Below are 12037 nucleotides of genomic sequence, written 5' to 3'. Positions count from 1 at the left end.
GTGTCCTTTGTAGGGACATGGATGCAGCTGGAAACCATCATTCTCAGGAAACTATCACAAGAACAGAAAACCAACCACCACATGTTCTCACTCATAGGTGGGAATTGAACAATGAGATCACTTGGACTCTGAAAGGGGAACATCACACTCCGGGGCCTATTATGGGGAGGGGAGAGTGGGGAGGGATGGCATTGGGAGTTATGCCTGACATAAATGACGAGTTGATAGGTGCAGCACACCAACATGGCACAAGTAGACATATGTAACAAACCTGCACGTTGTGCACATGTACCCTAGAACTTAAAGTATAATAAAATAAAATAGATAAATAAATAAAAATTTAAAAAATGAGATCAGAATTCTTTGGGAAAAAGCAAATAGAATAGTAAAGATAGTGGAGCCACTGCTGGGCAACTCTGCTGTTGCTTGCAGTAATCTAAGCAACAGGGCCATGGTCTCCTCTACAAAATGTTCATCAACACATAATGACATGGTGACTTTCAACAGGTACCCATGTTGGGTTGTTCTTACATATCAAAGATTCAAAACTGAAATTAGTGGGAAAGGAAAAAAAAATGTATGTGAAAGTATCTTTGTAATTTAAAAAATTACAAGACATTTCAGTAGCTGTTTATACATAGTCGTCACTGTCCCCTAAAATGATTAAGAGCCATATGCAAGTTAATTGGCATGTTAACAAATGTGGTTAGAAAAAAACGAATTGAAGAAAGCCAAGCTGAGTTCAGCCTCAAACATCTATATTGAACATTCTATTTGCCTAAATTAAAATTTGTGCGATAGCTCTCAGCTATATTTTCTTCCATCACCCATTTTCCATTACAGGAAAAAATCAAAATAGGAGAGAATGTCACCAGTAGTTTGATTGCCACTCGGACTCCCTCCCATTGAAATGCTGACACAGTTATAGAAGAGAATCTTTATAAAAGAGTGATAGAAAATGTTATATGAAAAATACTCCGGAACAATTTACTCAGTACTAGTAAGGAACCATCCAAAGCCATCCTCAAACTTAGCTACACATTAGAATGAGAGAAAAAGTTTCCAAAAATTCTGAAGACCAAATTCACCTATAGATTTTGATTTGATTGCTCTGGGGTTCAGCATGGTTACTTAGACTTCTGCTCTAGGATTTTAGGTGCCAAAACTAAAACTCTGTGCTTCAATACATAGTTCTGAAAAATTGAGCAGTAAATGACTAAATTTGTTCCACGTGTTTCTTTGCAGTTATACAATTTGGTGATTTTATTTTTTAAATTGTTTCCAAGGAATACTCATAAGTTGTTATGTTTTTAATCAGAGTACTTTGGAAATAGTTCTAAAGTTTCTGTTTTCTAAGATATATTTCCATATCTAGAAGAGTTTTCCCAATTTGCTTTATTCTCTTTCAACACATCTTTTCTTAATTTTGTATTTTAATAAAACTTCTCATTAAATGAGCGGACACTGGGTAGTTTGATGCTGTGGTCATATAATTTAAGCCTGTGATTTGGCTAAGTGTTATGTTTTGAAATAAAATACTCCTAGGTCAACACATGCTCTTATATCTTTGCAGCACGCAGATTTTCTAAAAGGTTAAGTTTTGCTTCTGTAAGTAAGCTCATGTCACTAAAATAAGTCAAATAATTTTAAGTCCAATTCAAAATCGGAGGGCTCAGTTTTCCAATCATGAGAAATAACTGATCAATTAACATGCTAAGGAAGTGAGCAGCTCTTTTCTTTCCTATGGCAATAAATGCAAATGTGAATGTAAAGAAGTATCCTGATCTACATCTACTTTTATATATAACAAGGGTATGGTTGTCAGAAAGTTATACATATGTTATGCATTTCCTTAATGCAATAGCTTTTATACCTGAAGATCTCAAACGATCTTAAAATGCAGAAAAAATAATGCTCTAACAGTTTCAAATTAAGTAGCAAAACTCTCAGTGCACCACACGGTGGAGTCAGACACCAACAAATCTGTGTGACCAGTATATGACAGAGAATCTGACATATATTTCAAAGACTAAATATGGTAACATCGTACATTTTTTCCTGCTTCTCAGTGATGAATTAAGCTAACTATACCATTTATGAAAAGAGAAATTATAGTGTACTAATATTTTAATTAGCAATAACTTTATCTTTAAATGTAAATTTATAGAAACATATCTTTGTTAATATGATGCATTAAAGTTAGCCCCTATTCTTTTCTTTCTTTCTTTCATCTCTCTCTCTCTCTTTCTATCTATACCATCTCTTTCTATATTTAAAATGTCATTTTGGTGGCATTCTTAGTGGATCCTTCATCTTACACACTGTGCTTATGTTATTTCACTATCTAACTTCTGACTCTCTATTTCATGGGAATTTCGAGTTGCTTTTTAGGAAATATAATCCTTGAAGCAAATCTGAGTACTTGAGAACTCTGTTCTAGAAAACAATTCACTTACTGCCGTATTAAAATAAAACCTTGGAGCAGAAGAATGTTTTAATAGCTTTCAGATGGCTTGTATTTTCCAATATTATGTATTACCATTGGGGAGACACAATGTCAAGAACTATGTTGGTAATGCAGGTACGACCTGAAATGCATGGAAAATGGATATGAGCTGAATACCCAAAAATCTCTTTCTTCAAGAAGATCTGAAATTTCATAATTTATCTGTGTTCTGCTGTTTGCAAGTACTTTTCTACTGATGTAGTTAATAACACTTTTACTGTAGTTTTTTTTAGAAAAACCAAACAAAACGTTTTGTGATTAAAAACTAGTAATGTTTATAGAATCCTGAATCCATTTCTAAATAAGAAAAAACACACAGTGCCCCTTATCACAACCTTTTCAACTAAAGATGTTTTGCCCTAAAAGCTCCAATTCTCCTTCAAAGACAATAGTATAATAGCTTTGCCTATCAAATTTGCTACTCATAATTTCATTCTACAAGTCTGTCACAATGTAGTTCTTTATGCATTTTAAAGTACTAATTTGCAATATTAATGTCTAATATTCATACTGCTCAAAATTTTCCTTAATTCCATTCAGAAAGTCACGAGCATTTTTAATCAAACATTCCTTCAAAACTCATGTCATTAGTTTAAATGAAAGCAGTTCTACTCTGAATTTCATTTATAATCATGTAGTTCTTCTCAATTCAGGAACAATCACTCATTCCTATATGCATTTTACTAAACCCTGCCTGTGGTGGATACGCTAAATACTCTGACTTGATCGTTACACATTCTATGCATGTAAGAAAATATTACATAAATGTTGTACCCAGAAATATGTATAAATATTACGTATCAAAAAACCTTTTTCATTATGACTCAAACTGGGACAGACTCAGGAATAGTTAATGATAGAGAACCTGGCTTGTGTAAGTTTGAAAAATGTATATACTGGAGTAGGTATGTATCAACATATCACACTTACCCTCTAAAATATGTACAATCATTATATATCAAGACAAAATAAAACTTGAATCCTCAATATATTTACTATTATTCCTCACTTCTACTACAGTATTTACTCTTGTTGCCCAGTGAAAAACTATGAGGATTTTATCATCAGGATTCTCCCCAAAACTCTCTTTCTTCATCCCCTATTGCAATGGTATAGCATTCCACAAGGAAACCATATTCCCTGGACTTTTTAAGCCTATCAAAACTACCTATACTCTGCCACGTATTATCAGGGACATTCTTGGTCAAACTTAGACCATATGGTAAATTAAATCATGCTATTGTGTATGCTGACACCCGGGGCACCTATTAACTGTGATTCATTAACTGTCGTTGCATTGTAACCATGATCTACAAATCTAATATTTCACCCCCAAATTGATTTTAAAGTGAAGAACTTCACGCCTCTTCACTAACTGGTGGGGAGAAGGCTTTGAGATTTGCAGCTAACCTTCTAGTGCTCCTCACATCATAGCATGTACTTGGTGACTGGGTTTACAACATGTACACAAGATTTGAAAAGCAGCTAAATTAATTGCTACCACACAACCCTAAAGACATTTGAATAAATAATACCTATAACTTCACATATGTTTAAATGTTAATTAAAAAATGAGAATAGCATTTTTAAAATACTTCTTACAGTGAGTGTAAATTTAGTTATGACCTATAATTTACTCACTGAAAAGTCCACTTAGATTTATTTTCATCACTATTTTAATTCTCATTCTAGAAAAAGAAAAACAGGTAAACACGTTTTATATTTTGGTTTGAATGAAGCATGGGAGTGTGTGCATGTAGCTATTCTGAGCATGAGCATTAATAACTGAGGTGCAAATTTATATTGATAATTTTGTGTTACTAACTGCTTGTAACTAAGACATTTTTATAAAACAATATAGACCATGTGACTAAACTCAATGATGAGTTTATAATAAAATGTTTGAGACTGATTTTCAACAGTGCCATAAAAAATATATATTTTTTTTTAAGAAAATAAAAAAGTCTCGCTCTGTTCCAGGCTGGAATACAGTGCTGTGATCTCGGCTCACTGCAACCTCCGCCTCCCGGGTTCAAGCGATTCTCCTGCCTGAGCCTTCCGAGTAGCTGGGATTACAGGCGCCCGCCACCACAACCAGTTAATTTTTGTATTTTTAGTAGAGACGGGGTTTCACCATGTTGGCCAGGCTGGTCTCAAACTCCTGACCTCGTGATCTGCAGGCCTTGGCCTCCCAAAGGGCTGGGATTACAAGCGTGAGCCACCACAACCGGCAAAAAAGTATTTTCTTTACCATTTACTTTCCTATGGTTTTCCTCTAGCTTTTAGTATAGCTTGAAGTCAGAAACACCAGAACGTATTGCTCCTGTCTTTGAATTGTCTTTATTTCAAATTCCTCCATTACATGCTTAAAAAAATAAATCTTAGACTAGTGATCTAGACCCCTTTTTCTTCCTACCTACCTCCAAATAGTCAAATCAGTGAATCAAAACAACCCCCTGGAAAACTAGTTGAATACGTTTAAAGTTAGAAACTCTGCAACATTTTGTTCACGTAATAAAAACAAAAGAACGGAAGCTGATTCCCAGATGTACTTGCCTGGGCTTCCTGAGGCATTTGAGCTGCGTCCACCTTGTCTGCAATATAAGCTGTCAACTGCTTGTCAATGAATGTGAGGGACTCCTGAATTAAGTGTAAGGATTTTTCGATCTCCTGGGCAGACTGGATGCTCTGTTCAAGCAACTTTTGCCTCCTTACAGCCTAAAGAGAAGGAATAAGAGTGTATCAGTTAAATGTTTACTCTTGATAGCTTTTCTGTAATCCTGCTGCACAATAAAAGAAGATTCTAGACTCTTCCACAATCACCTTTTTGTAAGATAGACTTCGCAACTTCCTGGCACTCATTCAGCTCTGCTGATTAAAAAAAAAAAAAGAAAAAAAAAATTGTGAAGGAGAAAAATAAATAGCAAACAAAACTATAGGATCAGGGATCTCTGCATGAAAATAAATCACAATATCACGTACATTAAGGAAAGAGGCTGGAAAAAAAAATTAGCAAAATCATCTCTGTCATTGCAATCTGTATTTCTCAGGTCGAATGTTCCTCCTGATCTCATTATATAGTTCAAGAGATTTGGTTTGCTTAGAATAGGGTCATCGTCATCACAATCCAATTCAAGACAGATAATCTACTTCCACCAGTGAGGCACATGTACAATCTGTTCAGAATTAGCTCCTTGTCAAAAACAGAATTTTAGATAACAGTCTGGTTAAAGATTGATTTTGAAAACTATTTCAACCAGCTTTGCATGATCATTTTTCTCCCTACTTTCTTTCACAATTTGGATTATGGAAATTGTTTGTACAATTGGATTTGTGTTACTGCTGAAGTAGAAAAAATAATAAGTAATCCTAATATAGCTGCAATTAATCTTGATTGTTACTATAAGTATGATTAGGATAATTCAACAATTTTCAAATATAAATAGCATGCTGAACAGATTGGAAAGTCTCCCTTCAAGGATCTGTTCACCTTTAACAGAGTAGTTATAAAAGAAACAGGGCAGGCAACTTATTGGGAATTAAGTTATGTGTCATTTAAAATACATTTCCTTAATATACAATGTATAGGTGTGATTATCTGTTACAATATAACTTTCTTTCCCACAGAGCATGATTGAGGTTTTAAGATGATCTTGGTTTTAATATTATATATAGAATATTAGATATTACATAAATACTATATATGTTGGTTCTTAAGCTTTAAAAATATTAGTGATGTCATTATTCTTCCATGAAGCCAACCTATAACACAGCGTTGTCCAAGTAAAAATACAGTTAAAGGCATCTAGACTAAGTGAAAAGAACGGGAAGTTTAGTGATGCTGCAGGAAGAGGGAAGGCTTTCCCAGTACTTCTCCCTGTACCACAAATTTTGACTCCATTAAGATTTTGTCCTAGGCTTTCCTTTCTTCTCATTCTACCCATACCTTTAACTTCAATTCCTCCTCACATTCTGGCACCTCTCAACTCTGCATCTCTCAAGTCCAGATTTCCCCTCGATCTTCATACTTGCATGTTATCTCACCCTATTGGATATCTCCTCATGAATATTCTACAAACACCAAAAGCTAACACTCCCAAATATGAACTCCTTGCATATCCTCTTCTCACCTAATTCTCAACTCCCCAACTTGCTTTTCCTCCTTCTCTGTATTTATTTCTGTTTCGGCGAAATACAAATAATGATTGCCTTCATTTGACGTAATTCTAGATATTTCTACTTCCTCTATCATGTCCTTCATCATGTTGCATCTAATCAGTCAATTACTAATTATTTATTATACTTTCTAAATAGTTCTTGATTCCATTCTTTTCTCTCTCCATTGTCTTTCATCAAGTGAAAATTGTTACTATATCATACCTCAAATGTGGTACCAGTTTCTTCATTGCCTTTTTACTCTGCCACTTCCCACCTGTAAAGTGTTCTCTCAATAATGAAATTATGACTTCCTGTCTAAACTTCTCTAGTGATTCTTTGCTATCCTTCAAATAAAAGCTTTATTTATTTATTGAGATGGAGATGGAGTCTCTGTCACCCAGGCTGGAGTGCAGTAGCACAATGTCAGCTCACTACAACCTCCACCTCCCAGGTTCAAGCGATTCTCCTGCCTCAGCCTCTCAAGTAGCTGGGATTACAGGTGCCTGCCAACATGCCCGCCTAATTTTTGTATTTTTAGTAGAGACATGGTTTCACCACGTTGGCCAGACTGGTCTCAAACTCCTGACCTCAGGTGATCTACCCGCCTCGGCCTCCCAAAGTGCTGGGATTACAGGTGTGATACATCGCACCGAGCCAAAAGCTTTATCCTTAACGTGGCTTTAAAGTCCCTTCATGATTAAGTCCTGCTGGTGTCTTTTACTCCCTGCTCTAGCTATACGTAAATTTTATTTTTTATTTGCCAACCTACATTGTGGCCCTCTTGATTCTTGGCCTTAAACATGCTGTTCCTTTTTACTGGAATAATCTCAATTCTGACTTCCTTTTATTGGCTAATTTACATTTATCTTCTGAATCTAGTGGACATCTCTTCCAAGTGGCTACCTCTGGCAACCTTCTAAATTCAGGGAGGTAATTCTTACATGTTCTTTGAATTTTGTATTTTTTTTGATTTGACAAGTAAAAATTGTATTAAGTTAGAGCATGTAACATGATGTTTTAATATATGAATATGTTATGGGATGGCTAAGTTAAGCTATTTATGCATTCCCTCACATGACATTATGTTTTTTCTTGCACTTTGTATGTGTCTTATCATGTACCAGACCATATTTAATCTCCCATTAATGGTCTGCATTTACTTTAGACTATCAATTCTAATGAGGTCAGGGATTATGGCTGTCTTGCTCATTGCTCAATATCAGTTTCTAGAATAAAGCCCAACAGCTTTATGACTGAATGAAAAGCACAAGGAGAAATTTTAATGAGAAAAACAGAAAACTTCAAATAGTCAAAGACAAAAATGGATTTACAGAGGAAGCTGAAAGCAAAGGTCACCACTGCTCAGAGACGTATCTTTTGGAGAATAAATCTACCTGTTTTTGTATTAAAAGTGTCAGAATGGGGATGGGACATTATTTGGAGAACATTTTAATCTATTTCTATTAAAATACTGTAACCAAGATTGTTGACTGAGGCTTTGCCCTATATTCCAATTCAAACATAGCTTCCTTTTATTCTCAGTCAAAATTTCAACTAAAATTTATATCAGGTAATTTACTAATTCAGATAACAGGGTTCATGGCTATAATTAGAGCCTCTATTTTAGAGGAGACTGGCTGCAGCCTACCCAGAGCTCTTCCAAAGAAATGGATCTCTAATGATAAAAATTTCAGCACTGTGGCAGGTGGTTAGAGATAACTTCCAATCACAGCATGTAGTAATTGCCTAGTCAGGTATTATTTAAATTTGGTCCTTCCTCTGGCTAAAGGGAAAAACATTGTACTCTACAAGGCACATCTGTAGATTTTAATTGTATAGGATGTAATATAGAATAACATTAAACCACATATCTAGCCTCAAAATTATTTTTAGAAACCTAACTTTGTCTATTCATGAGATTCTATGGGCTGAAAGGAACAGTGTGGCTTAAGAAATGATGGCAGAGTTGACTTCGGGTGGGTTGGTTCCTTTCCTGGCCTGACAGTCAATAAGAAAGGCTGATTTACACAGATTCCTTGATTATCTCAGTCAGTGAAAAGACCTGATGTCAATCCAAGCTTGCAGAATTCTTTCAACTAGTCATGGCATACGCTGCCTATTTCTAAACATCTAATTAGGCACACCCTGATGGAATGTCAGGCTTATGAATTTTCTTTTTATTTTTATTTTATTTTTTTAGGCTTATGAATTTTCTATGACTTTCTGCCCGCTTGACCTGTGCTGTCTCATTGAATGAAGTTCGTAGAAAGTCTTGAACCATAATCTGATTTTTGTTATTGTTCCAGAATACTGTTAAACTATTGTTTTAAAATGTTATTTCATGTCTTTAGCTAATCCACTTAGCAGTAAGAGGAATTATGTAGCTAGGCAGGCAGAAACAGCAAATATAAGTTAGAAAGATGATCTCTTAATAACTGGCCATCAATGACAAAAATATAAAAATAGAAAACAATCCTAGTAATGGTTACCAAAAAAAACACATAATATATTTTAATCCAGTTTTCAAAGAAAATTAAAACTAAGTAAAATTAACACAAATTATTTTGTATCTTTAAAGTACCATGAAATATAAAATAAGTTTAGGAAAAAATTTTAAGAGTGTAATGAGTTTTGCTGGCAATGGAAAGTCATCTCTACAATGAATTGACAGTTCATCACATTTCCCTTTTTAAAATAATGTACTAACCTTTGTGCCACAACATTACAAATACATAAATCAAAGTGTAGCATGTCTAAGAAACTCTGGAAGAAAAAATTCTTCATGTGAAATAAAAAACCAAATATTGAAACCAAAAAATGTATTTAACAATGAACGCATGCTTTAAAAAGCCAAATTAGAAAAAAAAAATCATTTAATAACATTTTACAAAAAACTGCATTCATTAAAGGAGCTATGTATCCTATACTATACTTATTAAACTCAATACAAAAAGCAATTTTACTTCATTCACGAGGTGATGGGTAAGCTTATGACTGCAAATGGATTAAGAATGTGGGTGCACTGTTTGCGATCATCTCGTAATAGGAGACATTTATTCTTTGTATTTAAGTAGTCATCATTGTGATTTAGACATGTGAAACATTTCAATTTCCAACAGTTTTAAATTTTTTCTTCTGAGTAAAGGATTTTCGCCAATGTCAAAATAAAGCCCTCATTTTTTTGAATGATTTTAGTAGCAAATGAACTAAAGAAAACTAAATCCCAAATTCAAATTCAAATAAAGCAAAGCAACGACAAAGTTTTGAAGTTTCTGCTCAGGGTAGTGCATTAATTGGCTCCAACCTGACTGTCCCTACCTTGCAGAGAGTAGAGCAATATGGAATATGTTTTATTTTTTAGAAAGTGTCTTGGGATAGGAGTCCTGTAAGAGACGTGCTAAAACCAAATCCTACTCAATCTTCTCTTCAGAAACTTAAGTGGAGACCCATGAGAAGACATTAATCTCCATTTGACAACCACGCTTCACTTCACAGACTTTACCAATTAAGCTTTCTTTCCCAGAGTCTCAACTTTAGTGAACCAAACAACGGGTGAAACTGCTTCCTTTTAGTGTTTCTTTTTCACCTACTAAGAGGTTGCAATTTGTTCAAGTGCCAAGTAACAAGAATACACAATTCAAATGAATCATGTTGGTGGGTGTATACCATTTTTTATAAACTATTTCCTCCTAACTCTTCTATTTAACTTAAGAGCAAGCCTGAAACTGTCACTATGGTTATGAATACACTGAATTCTATGTGTTGTCTTAGAATTCTGGCTATAGTCTTAAACTGAAAATAACAAGTAATAAGTCTCTCTCATTCTAAGCGATGGAAATAGCAGGACATAGCAAAGGGCTTACCAAAAAGCTGGGAAAACTGGCCCTGCCTTTGTTGTTCCACCATACCTACTTACACTAAAACTCTCTGAAGGTTTTAGAGAGAATCATTGCCTTGCTGAATTCATGGCCCAGAGGGACAGTAGGGATGGCTCCCTCTGTTTATGCCTTAAGGGGGAATAAAAGATGGTACTTCGACCTTTTTGCCCCAAGCAAGTTAAGTGGAGCTCCAAGATCACTGATCGCAGGGTCTGGGAGTCCAGAGTAGATGGGGATGACACCTAATCACCAACTCTGCTTCTGAAGATGTCTGCTTCAGAAATTCTATGCCTACTTGACAGGTAAAAAATTAATTATATATGATACAGTGAAGAGAGGGGGCAGCCTGTACTTCCCAGTGCTTGGTGTGGCAAACGTTTCTCAATAGGTGAAGTGAACATGGAAGAAGACAGCCATGTTTGAGCTGTCTACCAGGAACACTCTTCTATGGAGCAAGAGTACCTCAGGATCCAGAGGCTTGAAGATGTTTTTATAGAGCATACTTTCCTTGTTAAAGATGGGAAAACAAAAGAGCGTCTGCATGACTTCTTAAAGATCGCATACTTGCACTCCAAATAAACCCAATGTTTGTATCTCTGTTACACACACACACACGACTCATAAATCATAAACTCAATACTACAAATAGCTAGTTAACAGAAGACATTTGCCTGTTTTCCTTAATTCCTGCTTCCCAGGACATTAGAGAATAATATAACTGAAGCCGAGTTAAGAAAGAAAATAAATAAGGCAGTGGTGGTGTAAGGTGGAATCTAACCACGCTTCCCTTCCAGAGCAAGTCTTTTAGACCATGGCTTAAGCTTGAGCTGGAAACAAGGAAGAATATTAAATTAAATATGACATTGAGATTTTAAGCTGAACCCAATTACATTTAAGTCTTTATTACCTCAGAGGCCAGAAAGCAATCGGGTCTATTCATGGTGCCATCTATCTGGATGATCTAAAAGCATTTCCTGTTTCTGATCTATCTGGCTCAAACCATGCATCAAACTACTAACACAGTCCATCAATTCAGCACTTGCTCAAATGAAGCAAAGGCAAAGAAAAATGACAGACATCCAGAACATCTAGAATGTGGGCCAGAAGAAGATAGAAAATGGTTTATGGAAGGTATGAAGGATAAAGAAGAACTTAAGAAACATCTGTGAAAAATGGAGTATTATAGTAGTATCACATGATTGAAAAGCTAAGAAAGATATGTTGATGCTTTTGTCTCATACAACTGCTAGCAAATCACATGTTTTATATCCATCTACCAACATACATGAATATAAATAATCCATGTGAGTACTATTGCTCCTGTCAAATGCAGCAACTTGCCTACTGATTGATAACTTTGCTGAACAAACAATTTAAATTTCTAAAGCATAATTTTAAAGAAGCACGCCATAAAAGTATCAGGAATTATTTAAGGACCACTAAGAATGTTCTATTTGCCTCAGAAATTGGTTCTTGCAATTTTTAGTTGTTTAGA

The 12037-nt window shown here is 35.1% G+C and overlaps 1 protein-coding gene across 1 annotated transcript in view; it reads right to left on the bottom strand.

Moving 5' to 3' along the window:
• The window catches only part of LOC105555622 (dystrophin), a gene marked incomplete at its 3' end in the record, with an annotated part of 1920295 nt that overhangs the window by 1098542 nt on the left and 809716 nt on the right, over positions 1-12037 (bottom strand). Inside the window, exon 30 of the mRNA XM_012002637.1 lies at positions 5063-5224. Within this exon, the coding sequence (XP_011858027.1) occupies positions 5063-5224 (162 nt within the window). The remainder of the gene's footprint in view (positions 1-5062; positions 5225-12037) is intronic.

This window comes from Mandrillus leucophaeus, unplaced genomic scaffold, assembly GCF_000951045.1.
Source record: "Mandrillus leucophaeus isolate KB7577 unplaced genomic scaffold, Mleu.le_1.0 Scaffold692, whole genome shotgun sequence".
In the NCBI taxonomy this organism is placed as follows: Eukaryota; Metazoa; Chordata; class Mammalia; order Primates; family Cercopithecidae; genus Mandrillus; species Mandrillus leucophaeus.
The sequence above is the reverse complement of the archived record's forward strand: the minus strand, read 5'-3'. Positions and strand labels throughout refer to the sequence as shown.